At 42.4% G+C, this 19,052-nt stretch overlaps 1 protein-coding gene across 1 annotated transcript; it reads right to left on the reverse strand.

The window, feature by feature from the left end:
- Positions 1 to 343: 343 nt before the first annotated feature.
- Positions 344 to 18,386, reverse strand: LOC134286195 (uncharacterized). Its single transcript, XM_062847774.1, has 3 exons — positions 17,661 to 18,386; positions 941 to 4,988; positions 344 to 414 (listed from the first exon to the last, which is right to left on the reverse strand). The coding sequence occupies exons 1-3, from the start codon at positions 18,384 to 18,386 to the stop codon at positions 344 to 346; spliced, it is 4,845 nt and encodes a 1,614-aa protein (XP_062703758.1).
- Between the last annotated feature and the right edge of the window lie 666 nt (positions 18,387 to 19,052).

Consider the following 19,052-nt stretch of genomic DNA (forward strand, 5'->3'; position numbering starts at 1 on the left):
AAAAAGGCAAGTATGTAAGTGCAATAAGTAGTGACTTCTGAAGTAAGGACTTAATCCTTTAAGGAAGGAGAGAACAACTTAGTGCTGTAGATGATAATGGAACGCTGACCAAAGAGAGTGTTCAGGCTCGCCCCTCCCCGCTTCTCGAAGTCACCACTAACGGGCGTATCGGGGAGGTAAGGAATAGGAGATAGAATGGGGTTTTAGTAGTCAGCCTTGTAACCACCACTCAACCACCTCAGTCAATTAATATTACAAAACATATATTTGACTTTGTGGTCGGATTTCGGATCGCGCACGCTTAAAACGATTTTAAGATGATTTAAGATTTTAACACACGTCTTTATTCGGCGACGGACGTATCGAGAATGATGCGGGCACTGCTTTCTCCTCCTGACTTCCGCCTCAGCGGACCTACAACGGAAACGGTTTGACGCACGGTCGCTGCGTTTTATTTTTGACAGCTGTATTTAGCCCAATGGGTTTGACGGGTTTCGTTTGATCTATAAAAGGGGTTCGGAACTACTACAGCTCGTCCATCCTGACCTGTCTGTTGCCCTCAACAGATCGCCCAAATAGTCGCCCTCATTCTCGTTCAATTCAAGATTACATTGTTTACTCTTACAACTATTGTTTACAGTTCATGTTTTGTTTACATTTCTGGTCGCTTACTCATCCTCTAGATATTCTTCATCCTCATATTCTTCTGACTCTGATCTTTCTAGGTACTCAACGTCTTCAAACTCTTCTTCGGAATCTGAAAATTTAGAAATTTCCTCATCTGAGCTCTTCTGATACAACCTCATATTACTCGGATCGAAAATACCCTCGAATTTACGATTGGATACCTGATAACCATCAATGTCCGAAATTACGTACCGATTTCGATCCAATACCTTTTTGACGACGTATGGGCCCTTAAACTTAGGGTTCAACTTACTTCTCTCCCCAACTTGTTTAACGGTCCGAACAGAAACGAGATCACCTTCGCGATACTGAGTGTTTACCTTGCTACGCATATCGTACTGGTCTTTGTTGTATTCTTGCAATTTTCGAATTTTTCGCGCTGCCGCATCCCTGATTGCAGGCAAATCCCGGTCAAATTTCTCATTCAACACATCAACGTAAGCTGTAAGATCTTCAGGAACAATACGCTTTTGGATGACGCCGAACAATAGCCGAGAAGGTACATCCCCAATCGATCGGTTGAACGTATTATTTAGCAAATATTCCGCCTCAACCAACACCGTGTCCCAATCTTGCGAACGCTCTTCAACCAACTTACTCAACAGCGGGATCAGTGTGCGGTTGTACCGTTCTATCTGCCCATTCGCTTGGGGACACGCGGTTGCTACTAGCTGATGCCGGATACCGTTATCCTTCACAAAAGACGAGAATTGTTTTGATGTAAACGCTGTTCCCCTGTCGGTAACGAGAACCTCGGGTACCGAATACGAAATATGATACGATTTCAGATGCTTCATTGCTTCACGAGAACTCGTTGTCTTTGTCGCATACAGCTTCAAAAACTTCGTGAAGGCGTCCACGACCGCGAGAATATGCACGTTCTTCCCCTTGGTCAACGTCAACGGACCGAGATGATCTGCGTGAACCGTATGAAACGGAATGCTCACTTTGTCAATGATTAGAAGTGGCCCATCCAACTTCTTCAATTTCGGATTGAACGCGATGCACGTAATACACTTCAAAATGTGGTCTTTGAGTTTCGATTGCATTTGCGGGAACCAATATGATCGCTTTATCAGTTCAACTACTTTATCGATACCGAAATGTCCTAAACCGTTGTGGTATTTGAACATCACCGATTGTTCCATGCTCATAGGAACATACAACAACAAACGATCTTTGTACTTACGGAACAACAGGTTGTCCCTCACTTCGTAGAGCTTACTGTCTCGACTTTCCAAGTCCGCCTTAATTTTAACGACGTTAGAATCCCGTATTTGGTTAACGTAAAGCGCATTTTCGAATATGGAATCAGATTCTCTGTCGATCGCATAACAGTACATCCGTGATAACGCGTCCACGTGCTGCATCTTCGTACCCGCTCGATGCTCGACTTCGAAGTCAAACTGATCAAGGAAAAGAGCCCAACGCGCGATTTTAGGGTTGACATCTTTCTTTGCCAGTGTCGCTTTTAACGAATTGCAATCCGTAACGACTTTAAACGGAATGCCGAAGAGATAAACGCGAAACCGTTTAACGCTGTACACGATCGCCAACGTTTCGAGTTCGAACGAATGTAAAACTGACTCCGCCGCAGTCGTTTTACGCGAAAAGAACATAACCGGATGGAATTGGTTATCGACCGTTTGCCGCTGCATCAATATTCCACCGAAACCGCTAGCTGACGCGTCCGTATGCAGCTGGGTTTCCAACGCTGGCGAATAGATGCTTAATACAGGTTTCGATACCAACGCCTCTTTCAATTTTTCAAAAGCTTCGTAATGTCGCGATTCGAACTTGAAGTGCTTATCATGACTGTTCATCAGTTCGTACAACGGATTCGCGATCTCGTTATACCGGTAGATGAACTTCCGGAAATAACTCATTAGACCGAGGAACCTTTGAAGCGCTTTCTCATTTGTTGGAACCGGGAACTTTTCTACGTTTTCGATATGCTGATTACACGGCCGAATCTGATTAAACGTTACTTCGTAACCGAGAAAAACGATGTTCAACTTCAAGAACGAGCACTTCTTGATGTTCAACTGAATGTGATTATCTGACAACACCTGGAAAAGTCGTTTCAGTAAGTCCAAATGCTCCTCAACAGTTTTTGAACTTGCCATTATGTCGTCGATGAAAACGACAATCTCACCGCTTTTGATAAACGGGTCCAAAACTTTGGAAACGTACCGCGAAAATATAGCGGGCGAGTTCGCGTAACCGAACGGTAGCTTATTGAATTCGTATTGACCGCTTTCCGTTATAAACGACGTATACTTCTTCGAGTCCTCCGCGATATCAACATGATAGAAACCGTTCTTCATGTCAAGCGTGGTAAAATACTTCCGTCCCTGAAGCTTACTGATTTGATCCTCGATTATTGGTAACGGGTAATGGTTACGTTCGACAAGTTTGTTTAACGGTTTGTAGTTGACACAGAGGCGATATTCCCCGTTCTTCTTACGCGTTAGAACTACTCGACTCGTGTAAGGCGATTCACTCTCACGAATGATGCCTTTTGCCAAAAGATCATCAACAATTTTGTTTTGTTCCTTCCGTTCATAATCGCTTAAGCGTTGAGGAGTTGAATTGAAATATCGGTTATCCTTGAGCTTTATATCAACACAATACTTCATTAACGGTTCGGTCGGTTTCTCGCGAGACAAGTACTCAGTTTCGAAAAGTTCACACACCGTACCACTTAACGATCTGGTTTCATCTGAGTCACCCACATCAAGGGTACATTTTGCGTCCACGAACAAAGTTTCAACTTCGCCGTCAAAAACATCTTGCATCGCTTTAACATCGAAGCTCTCATTTACGCTTTGACCGCGCTCAAAAATCAAACCACGAATATCGTTTTCTTCGAAAAATTTTCGACCCAAGATCATTCCCATTTTCATCGTACTGTCTGCGACCACTGTCAAATTAGCTACATAATCGTCTGATTTAATTTTCGCTCTGGTCGAGTACGACCCTACAATATCAATCTGCGAATTGTTCGCTCCTACTAAATCTTCATCGCTCTCTGTACAAAACATGTTATCATTTGGGAAACAACATTTCTTAACGAGACTCACCGGGCATCCAGAATCAGCAAGCGCTTCAATCGTCTGTACCTGATCTCCCACAACTAGATCAACTGGTACTAACGACTGGCCGTTCACTTTCAATAGCTTACCAGCTCCGGGGCTATCGTCGCTGCTTCCAGCTACAATCGGGTACGCCGGGCTGTTGCCACTCGTTGCCGGCTTTGGTCCAGCTGCATCACCGCTTGGTCTTGCTGTTGGTTCACCTCGTCGCTTGAAACACGTTTCCTCACCGTGGCCCACCTTATTGCATACCGGACACCGGGGTCGACGTTGGGGCTGCGGGCAGTTAATCGAAATATGGCCGGAACCGTGGCAGTTGAAACATTCATCCTTCGGACTCAGCTTCGGTTGGCCCTCGCCGTCGTTGTTTGGGCGGTTCTCGTCGTGCTGCTTTCTGCCACCAACACCTGCATTCGGCCTGCTTGCGTTTGCCTTCGGTAGGTACGTTCGCCGTTTGCACATCTCCTGATTTGACTCACAGTATCGGATGTGCTCGAGAAGTTCGTAGATGGTTTCGTACTTCCGAGTGGCGATGCATCCATACAGCGGATCGTACGACAGGCCGCTGATGACGTATTTGATGATCGCCGAGTTGCTCAGCTTTCCCTTCTGCCCGATGGCATTCATCCTAAACACGTAGTTGTCATAGGACTCCTTTCCATCCTTCACGCACTTCGCCAGCCTTCGATGAACATCGGCTTCGTCTTCGTGCTCCGGAAAAGCCACACAAATCTTCGCTTTGAACTCGTCCCAGGCAGGAATAGTCGGACGCTCCCCGAGATACCACTGGTATGCTGCTCCCGAAAGACGACAGGATGCATACAACAGTGTAGTTTTCGACGACCACGAATACAGCACACGATAGTGATCGATAGTTTGTAGCCAATCCGACACTCCACTTCCCTCCTTGAACAGCGGAATCAGTTGCTTTAGTTCCTCCGGGTGGAAATATCGCTCACCACCGGCCGCAGGCAACTCGTCCTCGCCGTCCTCTTCCTCATTTTCGTCGTCCTCCTCCTTGTCCTGGTCTGCTCCTACCGATTTTCGGCTTCCCTTGCGCCGTGGCATTATCGCTCGCTCACTACGGGATTCACCTTCGCTGTCTCCGGACGGGGCTAGACCTATGCCACCCGTTTCGCTGGTCGGCACACGCGGTTTTCGATCGGTCTTGATGGATTCGTTTTGACGCTCGAATCCGGGTTTTTCCTACCCGACGCCTCGATACTCACAAACACAATATTCCGCACTTTTCAGGTCAGCCACTTCGCGTAATAGTTTCGGACTAGGCCTGATCCCACTTCTGAAAAGTTGTGGTCGGATTTCGGATCGCGCACGCTTAAAACGATTTTAAGATGATTTAAGATTTTAACACACGTCTTTATTCGGCGACGGACGTATCGAGAATGATGCGGGCACTGCTTTCTCCTCCTGACTTCCGCCTCAGCGGACCTACAACGGAAACGGTTTGACGCACGGTCGCTGCGTTTTATTTTTGACAGCTGTATTTAGCCCAATGGGTTTGACGGGTTTCGTTTGATCTATAAAAGGGGTTCGGAACTACTACAACTTTTTCAGCACCGTATAATACGAGAAACTGCTGCTCGCCTGATCACATTGTGTAACCTGAGAAAGTATTTGTAACGATTTCCGCACACACTATCGCACCATCGCCTCTAAGAGGAAATATGGACGATATATGAACGAACAGCGAGCGTTTACGCATCCCACCCACCCACTGTTCAAGCTCAAGCTATGGTGCGATCGATCGGCAAACTTGAACTACACCTTGATAGTATAGCAGCGAGTAGGTATTGGTGGTTAGACGATTGACGGATTGTGTGGTAGTGTGCGCATTTCACTTTCGAGAGCACCACTCGATGCAACAACAGTCAGCGACACACGCACGGCCCACGACGACGGCGACGACGACGACGGGGAAGGTTTGATGTTTGGAGAGCCCCTTTCGATTTCAATCGTCTTTTGAGCTAAGCTAAGCACCTTCATACATATATCTTGAGCAAGGTGCGGCGGCCGGCGGCTCGGCGGGTGGATGAACTTACCTTTGGGTAGAGGAGAGCCCACAAGCACTGCGCGGCATCAAACTCCGGCCGCCCGGAGACGGTTGAACTTTTGTGTGCGGATGATGATGATTATGAAGGGTCTCTTCGGCGCAGCGGCTTGGGCGGATGAAAATCACGCAATGGGAGGTGTTGCGTGAGTCCAAAGCCGTTTTTCAGCTGTCGGCTTGATGAGATAATTTGTGTTATGCTGTGATTTTTTTAACCGTTATGAATTATTATGGAATCGTGGTGCATTTGGATTAGGTTGTCTGTCTTTATTAAGATGGAATATTTGAGACTATTTGAGAATGACGTTCTGAGCTTACCTCTGTTGTGATGTCTTGTTCTAGCGCTTGTTTGCAGTTTTAATTTCCAACCTTCAGTTGAGGAGTGTGGTCGACCCAACTACTCTTTCGCTCCGGAAGTCCAGAATGTCTGTCGCTATCGAATTTTGATGACAACTGCGATGATGCGTTAAAGATCCATTTGTGAAGCCATCATGCCGGAACCATATAGGTACCACAGGCGTACTTACTAACTTTCAGTCCTGAGCACCCATGGTGGTGTAGAGAGCCGAATTGAAAGATGCCCTTCGTTGCCTTGACCTGTGGCCAGGTCAAACTTCTGTGGACTTCCTTTATTTTCTTGTTGAAACTGCGCCGCCATGAGCCACTGGGTCCGACTCTACTGCGATGCCCTCTTGGGTTCCAGTCTAAAGCCTTCATGCAGATTTCGTTCCCGCCCCTGCGTAGAGTGTGACCGACCCACCACCACTTTCGCTCGCTCCCGAATTTCTGTTGCTATCGGATTTTGATGACATCAACGTTGAAGCTCCAATCCCTGAGAGATCCAATCCCTGGGAAATCCAATCGTGAGGCCACCATGAACGAATTATATACTGCAGGCATCTATTGATGAAGCCCTGCAGCCGTTGAGTGTTCTCCACTGATACACACCAAGTTTCACTGGCGTACAGCAGCACAGATTTCACGTTCGAGTGGAAAATTCAGATTTTGGTGCGTCGACTAATCTGGTTGTTTCTTTTAGCATTTCTCGTACACCAGGTGTACCGAAAGGCTATATGTTTACTCCAAAAACGAAATTTTGATAGAGCCCCCGGAGGAACAAACCAATCGACTCAGCTCGACGAGTTGAGATGATGTCTGTGTGTGTGTATGTATGTGTGTGCGTATGTGTGTGTGTACAAAAAAGGTCACCTAACTTTTAGATAGTAAATATCAACCGATTTTAATGACCGACGGTTCATTCGACGCGGAATGAGGTCCCATTGTTTCCTTTAGAAAATGGTTCGGATCGGTCCACCCGTTCCGGAGTTATGGCCATTTAGGTGTTCCGGACCGGTACCCCAAGAAGGGGCCTGATATGGAAAAGCTACAAAGCAATGCATGCGACACATCAAACTGCGGCATTTTCGATAATCTGATGAACGATAAGCGGGAAAATCGTTTCAGACCATATCTGAACCGACAGTGTTATGTTCCGTAACCGGTTCCGGGTATCCCGCCGGAAGTGGCCAGATATAAAAGTATACCAAACCCACGCATGCGACACATCATACCGGGAGTTTTTCGGTAACCTGTCAAACAGTTAGCAGGAAAACAGTATTAGACCCTATCTGAACCGGTAGTGTTCTAGAACCGGTTCCGGATGTCCCGCCGAAAGTGGCTTAATATAAAAGTGTACAAAATCCACGCATGCGACACATCAAACCGTGAGTTTTTCGATAACCTAATGTACGATTAAAAGAAAAATAGTCTCTGACCCCATCTGAACCGGTAGTGCTCTAGAACCGGTTCCAGGTGTACCGCCGAAAGTGGCTAATTATAAAGGTGAATCAAACCTACGGATGCGACACATCAAACTACTGCTTTTTCGATAACCTGATGAACGGTGAAAAGGAAAATAGTCTCAGACAATATCTGGACCGGTATTGTTCCGGAACCGGTCCCGGGTGTCCCGCCGGAAGTGGTCAAATTTAAAAGCGAACCAAACCAATGCTTGCGACACATCAAATCGCACCTTTTTGCCTTTCTCGTACACCAAGGTGTACCGAAAGGCTATATGTTCACTCCAAAAACGAAAATTTGATAGAGCCTCCGGAGGGGTCAAGTGTTATATACCAATCGACTCAGCTCGACGAGCTGAGATGATGTCTGTGTGTGTGTATGTGTGTGTGTGTGTGTATGTATGTGTGTGCGTATGTGTGTGTGTGTGTGTACAAAAAAGGTCACCTAACTTTTAGATAGTAAACATCAACCGATTTTAACGACCGACGGTTCATTCGACGCGGAATCTGGTCCCATTGTTTCCTATTGAAAATGGTTCGGATCGGTCAAGCCGTTCCGGAGTTATGGCCATTTAGGCGTTCCGGACCGGTACCCCAGGAAGGGGCCAGATATGAAAATGCAACAAACCCATGCATGCGACCCATCAAACCACGGCAATTTTGATTATCAGATGAACGAGAAGTAGGGAAATAGTCTCAGACTATAGCTGAACCGGTCATGTTCCGGAACCGGTTCCGGGTGTCCTGCCGGAAGTGGCCAAATATAAAAGTGAACATAACCCATGCATGCGACACATCAAATAACGGCTTTTTCGATAACCAGTTGAATGGTAAGCAGGAAAGTAGTTTTAGACCTTATTTGAACCGGTAGTGTTCCGGAACCGGTTCCGGGTGTCCTGCCGGAAGTGGCCATAAGAAAATATTGAACCAGCTTTTTCGATAACCAGATGAACGGTAGGCAGGAAAATAGTTTCATACCTTATCTGAACCGGTTGTGTTCCGGAACCGGTTCCAGGTGTCCCACCGGAAGTGGCCAATTAATAAAGTGAACCAAACCCATGCATGCGACACATCAAAGAGCGGCTTTTTCGATAACCAGATGAACGGTAAGCAGGAAAATAGTTTCAGACCATATCTGAACCGCTTATATGGATATTAAACTGAAGAAGTTGAAGGGGTGAATCCAACTGAATGCGTCTGACGATGACCGAAGAATAGTAGGTCGAAACGCGTAACGCTTAACAAGCTGATTCCGATATTTGTCATCGATAATTACCAATCAATCCACAAATAACATATCTGAACCGGTTGTGTTCCGGAATCGGTTCCAGGTGTCCCGCCGGAAGTGGCCAGTTAAAAAAGTGAACCAAACCCTCATATGCACATCAAATCATCAAAAATGTTGGATAACCAGATAAACCGGCAGCAAGAAAATAGTCTCTGACCACACCTAAGATGGCCAGCAGTGTTGCAGAATCAGGATTGAATGCATCGCTGGAATTACGAAAGTGAACAAAATCAATGCAAGCGATAAATATGCGTAGAAGAACAAAATCTTAATAAAAATTAAAGCAATCTTGTCAAATCACAGCATTTTAGATTCCTGAGACGTAATCATACAGTAAGATGAATCAACGTTGTATGGGGAAATTTTAATTTTATAGCATCAATCCCCTTTTGCGGTTGAAATTACTTACCTTACTTACCGGTCAGGCTAAGGCCGGGGTGGCCTCTGCTGTGCATAGTAGCCGTCTCCATTCCACTCGGTCCATGGCTGTTTGTCTCCAGTTCCGCACTCTGCGTAGGGTCCGCAGATCGTCCTCCACTTGGTCGACCCACCTAGCTCGCTGCGCTCCACGTCTTCTTGTACCGGTCGGATGACTCTCGAGAACCATTTTAGTCGGGTTGCTATCCGACATCCTGATGACGTGACCCGCCCACCGTAGCCTCCCGATTTTCGCGGTATGGACGATGGTTGGTTCTCCCAGCAACTGATGCAGCTCGAGGTTCATTCGCCTTCTCCAAGTCCCGTCTTCCATCTGCACTCCGCCGTAGATGGTACGCAACACCTTCCGTTCGAAAACTCCAAGGGCGCGTTGGTCCTCTGCACGTAGGGTCCATGTTTCGTTCCCATAGAGGACGACCGGTCTAATCAACGTTTTGTAGATGGTTAACTTCGTGTTACGGCGAACTTTATTCGATCGTAGAGTTCTGCGGAGTCCAAAGTAAGCAGGATTTCCTGCCACAATGCGCCTCTGAATTTCTCTGCTGGTGTCGTTGTCGTCGGTCACCAGTGAGCCCAAGTACACGAATTCTTCAACCGTCTCGATTTCATCACCGTCGATATGAATTCGGGGTGGCGGGCGCGGTGATTCCTCCCTGGAGCCCTTTGCCATCATGTACTTTGTCTTCGACACATTAATGACTAATCCGATTCGCCTGGCTTCACTCTTTAGTCGGATGTACGTTTCCGCCATCGTCTCAAATTTACGAGCAATAATATCAATATCATTGGCGAAACCAAACAGCTGAACAGACTTCGTGAAAATCGTCCCACTCGTGTTTATCCCCGCTCTTCTTATTACACCCTCCAAAGCAATGTTGAACAGCAAGCACGAAAGACCATCACCTTGCCGTAACCCTCTGCGAGATTCGAAGGGACCCGAGAGTGTCCCTGATACTCGAACTACGCACATCACTCGATCCATCGTCGCCTTGATCAACCGTATCAGTTTATCCGGGAATCCGTATTCGTGCATAATCTACCATAGCTGTTCTCGATCGATTGTATCATACGCCGATTTGAAATCGATGAACAAGTGATGTGTGGGCACGTTGTATTCGCGGCATTTCTGCAACACCTGGCGGATGGCGAACATCTGGTCCGTTGTAGCGCGTTCACCCATAAATCCAGCCTGATATTGCCCCACGAACTCTCTTGCAATCGGTGATAGACGGCGGCATAAAATTTGAGAGAGTATCTTGTAGGCAGCGCTCAGTAGTGTGATTGCGCGGTAGTTCCCGCAATCCAACTTGTCGCCCTTTTTGAGATGGGACACACGATACCTTCCATCCATTCCTCCGGTAGTACTTCCTCCTCCCAAATCTTGGTAATGACCCAGTGTAGTGCTCTCACCAGTGCTTCTCCACCGTATTTTAGAAGCTCACTTGGTAGTTGATCTGCTCCAGCGGCTTTGTTGTTTTTCAACCAGCCAACCTCCTCCTCAATCTCTTGAAGGTCAGGGGCCGGAAGTCGGAAGTCTTTCGTCCTGTACACATACTCCTAGATCTGTTACCACGCCACCTTTTTTTTTTTTTTTTTTTTTTTTTTTTTTTTTTTTTTTTTTTTTTTATTTAACTACATTTATTTATCCATTTTTGTTATACATCCGTTAACATACATTCATATTACAAACTATTTACAAATTATACATATCCATACTTTAACCTAGCAAAAATTACAAAACTTTCCGAAATGTTTCTTAAAAGCTATTCTGTGGTTCCACCGCATCTCTCGCAATTGTTTTTTAAATTTATACAAACATCCTTCTTTGTTCAAATTGTAACAAATTGCTCTACTAACAATGAATAAAGCTGTTTTTTGTCTTTCATTTTTTGGGTTTATTTTCCATGACAGAATATTTTCCGCGTTATCAAATTTAAGCTTTAGACGTTTCGTTAAAATTTCATTTGTCCACTCCCAGACTTGCTGTGCACCAGAAGTACATTTCATTATACGATGTTTATTGTCGTCAGGTAAACAGCAGACTTCGCAGTTTGAATTCTGGAGGCGGCCGATACCGTACCTATATAATTTTTCCTTATTCGCGATCAAATCATTCCATTGGTAAAAAGCATGAATTGATATTCTCTCATACATTTTCCCACTGCACAAGAGGGAAACTTTGTTCTACTTTTGGAATGGTATTTCTTTTATCAACAAAATACCAGTACATCAGTTTTACTGTAGTCAGATCAAAATTATCCTTTAAGAATTTAGCCTCAGTTATCCATTCTTTACCATTTCTAGATAACTTGCTCAGACACTTTAAGTTTAACAAATATCCTTCATTGGAGTTAATGCTTCCAGAAGTATCATAGAGAATGTTCTTAATAAACAAAGCTTTACATTTACTGTCTACGTCAACAAGACCGATTCCGCCGTCCTCGCATCTTAAATACAGTTGCATTCGATTTACCTTGAAGATTGTGCCACCCCACAGAAATTATCCAACCAAAGATTTTATTTTTCCCAGGTGATGATTACTTGGAGGAATCACCTGTGCTACATACCAAAGCTTGGAAAGCACGAATGTATTCAAATATACGCATTTTTGATATATACACATGTTTCGAAATTTGCTGTTTCTCAGTTGTATTTGTATATTTTTGATTATGTTTTCATACGTTAAATTGGCCATCTCTGTCCACTTGTTAGCTATGTGTACACCTAGAATTTTTTGATGAGCTACTTCTTTTATACAGAATGGTCCACCTCTGCATGAATTTATTCTTACAAATGAAGATTTTTCTATGTTCAGTTTTATTTTAGAATCAAGACTGTATGCATGAATTATTTGAAGCATCAGATCAAATTCTTCTTCATTTTTGACAAAGATGGTTAGATCATCAGCATAAGCAGTAACAACTAAAAACCTATCATATACAAGAATGCCATTGATACTGCTTTGCAATTTTCGTATCAGGGGCTCAATATAAATAGCAAACAGTACCATGCTCAAGGGGCATCCTTGTCTCACGGATGCTTTAATTGGGAATTCTTTGGTTAGAAAACCATTATATTGGACACATGATGAGGCCGATGCATATAGCTGCTGTAAGCAATTGACAAGTTTATCTGGAAATCCATATTTCAGAAGAATTTTCCAAAGAAATTCGTGGCTAACACTATCGAACGCTTTCTGCAGATCTAGGCTTACTAAAAAACCCTTAACTCTTTTATTTTCTAAAGATCTCGTTACTAATCTACGAATGTTTTGAATATTATCTACACAAGACTTGTTTTTCATACACGCGACTTGACCAGGGCCAATTATTTTCGTCAAAACAGTAGTTATTCTATTCGCTATTATTTTACAAAACAATTTATAATCAGCGTTCAGCAGACTTATTGGTCTGAGGTTACAATTCAGCAGGGCTGGTAGCGATCAGGTGCCAAAATAATAGTGACTTTAGTGACCAAAATTAGCAAAAAAAGTGGCCAAATAGTGACTGAATAGTGACCTTAAAATCAACGGCAAATCGAGTTTATATGTTAAACTTTCGATCAATTAACGATTTCCCAAAAAACAATGCATAAATTTTAACTTCCATAGTTTGTGCCCATGTAGGGGGATTAGGGGCATAATGGACACCCGGGGCGAAATGGACACCCCTGTTTTTGTCGAAACCGTTGACTTTTATGTAAAACTTTTAATGCACAAGTGTAAAGGAACAAGTCATTGTTCTATTTTACAAAAGTATCATTTATATTCCTTCAAAATAACCAAAATATCATTGAAATTGGAGTATGTTTTTCATATGGTGGATTTCTTATAATTTCGAAGCAGCAGCAAATAAGGTACTACGCGTGTTTGAATGTGTCCACCATAAAACATATAAAAGCATATCTACATGTACACGCAGATTTAGCAATGGTTGAAGTATTATTTTTTTTTATCAGAACTTACTCAAAATAGAAATTTCAATTTTGTAGTCGATTCGGGGCGAAATGAACACTGGCAATTCTGAATGGATGTATGCGCGTTGCATACTGTTAGGCGTTTTAAAGAGTGTGGAAAAAATCAATCCGATTATTTTAGCCTAAAATTCATTTAATTTACTTTGATGTAATATAAACTCATCTAAAATGGAGTATTATATCTGTGGTATTGATCTCCGTAGGCAAATTACTTAACTGGTCGATATTATCAAAGATACAGCATGCAATATGCAGAGGTGTCCATTATGCCCCGATGGGTGTCCATTTCGCCCCGTACCTTTCCTGCCAGCCCCAAAAAACACACGGTTTACAATTCATTATTTCTTCGCAATAATGACATTCTACCTGCTGTAAATGATTGAAATACGTAGGAAACAAGTTAAAGTTGTAAGCCAACTGATAATATGTTAAGTTTTTGTCTGTTATACAGGCCTAACATACTCATTTGCTTAGGGTGTCCATTATGCCCCTAATCCCCCTATACTTTATTGTTTTATCCTTTTTTGTTTTGAAAAGTGTTCATTTTAGAAAGCCTTAACTATATTTTCCTATTTACAAAAGCTTTGATAACTTGTTGGTGACAATAAAAAAAAATGTACCACCTTATCGTACATAATCACGCAAGATTTTTTTTTAATTTGTTTGCACTTTTGCAGACATTGGGAACCCAAAGATTCCCAAAATCTATTTTTTTCGCGTCTATATTTCTCCGATTCAGCTGAAACTTTTATAGTATCATCTGCCCACAATATTCTTCAATGCAATGAAAAAAAATCAAAAGCAATGAGTAAGCAAAAGTAATAGTTGTAAATCTAAAGTTTGATTGTTTGATTGTCTATCAATAGTTTCCTTATTGAAACAAGCAGTTAGCGTTTGGGTGTACCTAATAAGGTTACTATCATATTCCTAAAGCTATTCTATCATATTCATCTAATTCTGTTTGTCTCGAGTTCGCCGAAAATCGATTGTGCTTTAGAGGTAAGTAGAGGGTTAAATTGAATAATTAATAATATTATTGAAAATATTCAAACTGCACTCCTGGAGAACTTTCCCAGAAAGGTTTTAGAAAAACTGGATTTCTGGCAAAAACTGCTCAATCAATTTCTCGAAGACGCAGTTAAAAAACTGATCTATTTTTCATGAAAATCATTACAGAAGTTGAGCAAATTTTGCGAAAGAAACTTTGGCAGATTTCTTGTTGAATCTCACCATTGCATATTGGATGACATTTTAGTAAAACTAGGTTCCAAGAAAAGCTTAGAGATTAACGAAAGATTAATGAAAAAATATTTGTAGAAACATGTAGATCTTCATCAGAAGCTGCTGCCGTGAATCGCATATCTGTCCTATCTTTGCGGGATTTCCTATGCAAATAAGACAGATATGCGAGCGATTCACGGCAGAGCTCCCAAATAAACTTAATTATAAACTTTTTCAAATTTCAATAAAAAATGATGTCACTACTACCTCCAATAGTTGCATCAGAAATTCATCTCGCATTTGTAACAAAAATAGTTCTGCAATCTTCTGAAAAAAAAAACTCAAGAATCTGTTCTTTAGCTAAGTACTATAAAAGTTCTTGAGCAATAAATTTCCGATTGATCGAATACAATGCACCACCCACACCCAGTAAACACACATTCGCATATGATGTTGAATAGGATGCTAAAAGTGGAGACGATATGCGTACACTTTACACGCGGTTAAATGGAAGCGTGTACGCATATGGCCTCCACTTAAGCATCATATTCACATTATGTAAGAATTCGTGTTAGCTGGGTAAGTGCTCGAGTATGTGTTATCGTACTTCGATCCGCTAAACTCAATCCAAACATCTAATTCTTAACAGTTTGCAATATCGCGTAGATATAGGGTGATATAATTAAACTGGAGTTTTAAAAGAAAATACTTAAGAAATATTGCCATGTTATTAACCTTCCGTAGCTCGCGCGGTTGGCCATCACCGTCAGCACCACGCTTATGCTGAGTACAAAAAGTGAGATTTTTTCAACGTGTTGTACAAAATAAAACAGCGCGATCATTCGAGGGTTGAAGAAAAAATAGAATATTTCAGAAATTAATTTTTACTTCTTCGAAATACGAGAAAACTGTAGCTATAGTTCGCATTAACCCCCCTTAAGGTAATTTTTGTTTCAAACCGTATGCTACGTCTGCGAGCTGCTCCCAACGTGTTGAAGATTAATAAAGACAACAATGATAATAGTGTTATAAGCGGCGCAGGCGAATTTTTTTTAGAATAAGGTTACTGAGGAAAATTTGTCCATCAAGTTTGATAATAAATGGTTTTCAATGTAGTCAGATTAACGAAAATAGTGACTTTAGTGACCAATTTACTGAAAAAAGTGACTTTAGTGACTTTTTCATGCAAATAGTGACTTTTTAGTGACCGTTTCGAAAATAGTGACCAAATCACTAAAAAGTGACTCGCTACCAGGCCTGCAATTCAGACACGTCTCCTTTTTTGGGTACGAGAATTATAATTCCAGAAGTAAACTCTTTCGGAGGCAAAACCGAATTTATGAGATAATCATTGAAAATATTGCACAATTCTTCCTTAACAGTATCAAAGTGTTTTATATAAAATTCGTACGTCAGACCATCAGGGCCTGGGGATTTCTTCGATGAACACATTTTTAAAGTAGAATCAATTTCGTCGACAGTGATAGGTGCTATTAGCATATTCTGATCATTCAAATTTAATGCAGGAATTACATCGTTTAACACATCAACGTTACTTGTTTCGTCATTTGAACTTTTATCAAATAGTTGTGAAAAATGGTTGAATATAATATTTCCTAATTGAGATGGATCCGAAACCAAATTGCCATCGCTTTGTAATCGAATATAAGAAGATGATCTTTTTAACTGTGCTGCAATTTGGTAAATGCTAATTTTTTCCTCAGATGATAACGTCTGAGGGCCTAATTTGGAGACAGAGTGTGTCATGCGGTCTAATTCAATTTCCAAAATTTTTGATTTAGTCATCTGTAACTCATCATGAACGTCCTCTCCTAAAATAAGACGATTGGTAAGACTATGCATTTTGTCATGTAAGATCTGTTTGCTCTGGATAGCAGCTTTATTTAACTGCCAACTTTCATTCTTGAAAAAACTACGACATTTACGTTTAAATACAAAATTCCACCAGGAGTTTCTATCCGTTGAATAAATATGTCTATTTTTCAAATGTTCATATTCAGCAATAAATCTTGAATTAACTTCATCATTTTCAGTGATCTGTGCATTTATTTTCCAATACCCTCTACCATGAATAGCAAGATCATTTTTCTGAACTTTTGTCTTAAAGAGAACTGCTCTATGATCGGAAAAAGCAACGGTTACGGTTTGAGTTTGAGTTATATTTTGAACAACGTCCATAGGAGCGTAGAAACGGTCAATTCTAGAGGCAGAATCTCCTCGAAGGAAAGTAAATTCATTAGTTTTCTTCTGAAGCAGAATGTCTTTGAGTTTGAGAGAATCAATCACGCCTTTTAGACCAGAGGAATAATTTTTTGCAGAATTTTTTGAATCGCCTGCTTCCAAAATACAATTGAAGTCACCACCGAGTACCGTAGACGTGGCCGAATGTTTACTTAGGTGCACAGCAAGATCTGTCTGGAACATTACATCTCGTTCTTTTTTTTTATTTGTTCCTGAAAACGCATAGATATTTACGAAGTTCATATTCGCTATAGTTACGGATAATATTCTGCCATTTGGATGGTATAGAACATCTTTATACTCCAAGCCATTTCTAATTAATATCGCTGTACCCAATGATTTCGCTTGTCTATTAACTATAGCTTTATGGGAATAAATAAAACTGAAATTTTCAAACACTACCTCTTGAAGGAGAATAATGTCTAGGTTATAATCTCTGATGAAGTCCCTTAGCAAATTTTTATTTAAATCAGAATTGGAACTGTTTAAGTTTACTGTACCAACGGTTAAAGTATAATTCATGGTGAATTTACTTACTTGGTAATTTCGTTACAATTATGTTCTTGATCCGTCTTAAGTTGCTTACTTTTCGATCTTGTTTTGGCACCTTGTAATTCACATATGACTGGAGTCACAGGAACTACAGTTGCCTTATCGCTGTTATTATGATCTGTCTCCGTGCTGGAGAGATCAGAATCCGTTTCCTTGTTATCTGTACCTTTCAAGGTACGCCCACGTTTTCGATTGACGACTGTCGTGAACTCAGAATCCCTATTGGACTCCAATAATTGCTCGGTTTCTGTATGTTGGATATCAGCCAAGCTGACTTCGTTCGATGTTGCCATCGAGAAGCCCTTCTTAGCTAACACCACCATGCCAGTACCACTTGAACCGGGTTTCACACCGACTAATCCAATGTCACTTGGTTTAACTCCCAAGAGAGTGTCTTTGTAGCTATTCACCATTACACTTTCACCATTGCTACCACAATAAGCCCCTCCCGCAGCCCCACCCGCAGCCCCAGCAGCAACCCCAGCAGCAGCACCAACAGCATCCCCTCCGGCAGCACCATCCTCAACAGCAGCAACAACAGTATCTCCAGCGTCCACAGCAGCAACAACACCATCGCGACCACTACCACCACCAACTTTTCTAAGGCGGTCATTTACCGTCGAAGATCTTCTCGGGCACCCTGCTTTTACATGATCCGTTGATCCACAGACGAAACATTTCACTTGTAGGCCATCATAGTAAGTTCTAGCCTGCATGTGACCAACGTGCATGCTAGCAGGAATATCACGCAGTATCTCCATATGGACCCCGCGAACGCCGGACCAAATAGGATATCCAGTATCAACGCCATATTTTTCCCGGACCATGTGATGGATGACACCGTACTTCTGGAACTCTTTGGCGATGTCCCTATCTTCAACCTCTGGAGGGAGGCCAAAAATCCGGACATACCGGAACTGCTTCCCAGCAATTGAAATCGCGATGGTTGCCTTATCACCATTGTCGTATTCGAAGTCCAATGTTGCTGGTAGTCGCGTCATCGTTTCCATCAACATTTTTTCGTCGCGAAACTTTGCAAAGACCGAAAATTCTTTGCCTTCACGGTACATTGACAGCAGCATGTCACTAGTGATACCATTTTTTCGGAAGAATTTGAAAACTTCCTTATCTTTCGGGTTCATTAGCTCTCGTCCGAAGTACATACGCATTGTATTTTCACGGTAGTTATTGCTCGCCATTGTCCGTTTCTTTTGTTCTCTATCACTATAGATTAGAAGTTGCAGTGCAAAGCACTCAGAACTACGACCGACACTATTTTCTCTCTTTCGATATACTAGCTCACCAACGCTTCGAAAACACGTCCTACACGGTTGACTACTCGAAGAGAACTACCCTTCGGTACTTGCAACGTGGCCATTGAGGTGCTCATCGTAATGCTGCCGCCACCTCTCGACCACCTCACGCTCGCTCGTGAGAATATTCCCGTGATTATCTCGGCACATGTCGGCTTGTGGCACAAAGCCTCTGCGCGAGCGGTTCAGCTTCTCGTAGAACTTTCGTGTTTTGCGGTTGAAATTACTAGGCACAATTTAGATGCAACTGGTTGAGCCCTCGCGCTCTGTAACACGGTTGAAATTTGAATGGGTTTTATTATGAGAAATTTCACTAGCTTGCACTTTTTTTTGTCAAATGTTACATAACTCTTA

The sequence above is a fragment of the Aedes albopictus genome, chromosome 2 (assembly GCF_035046485.1).
Source record: "Aedes albopictus strain Foshan chromosome 2, AalbF5, whole genome shotgun sequence".
Lineage (NCBI taxonomy): Eukaryota > Metazoa > Arthropoda > Insecta > Diptera > Culicidae > Aedes > Aedes albopictus.

Bases quoted from the DNA above. Each gene is read 5' to 3' on its own strand.
- LOC134286195 (XM_062847774.1), bottom strand. From the start codon at position 18,386: ATGACGCGACTACCAGCAACATTGGACTTCGAATACGACAATGGTGAT. The intron at 4,989-17,660 runs GTCAGCTTGGCT...GGCGTCGGGTAG, and splicing joins CGATGGCAACATCGAACGAA to GAAAAACCCGGATTCGAGCG. The intron at 415-940 runs GTAAGTTGAACC...TTTCCGTTGTAG, and splicing joins TAAACAAGTTGGGGAGAGAA to GTCCGCTGAGGCGGAAGTCA.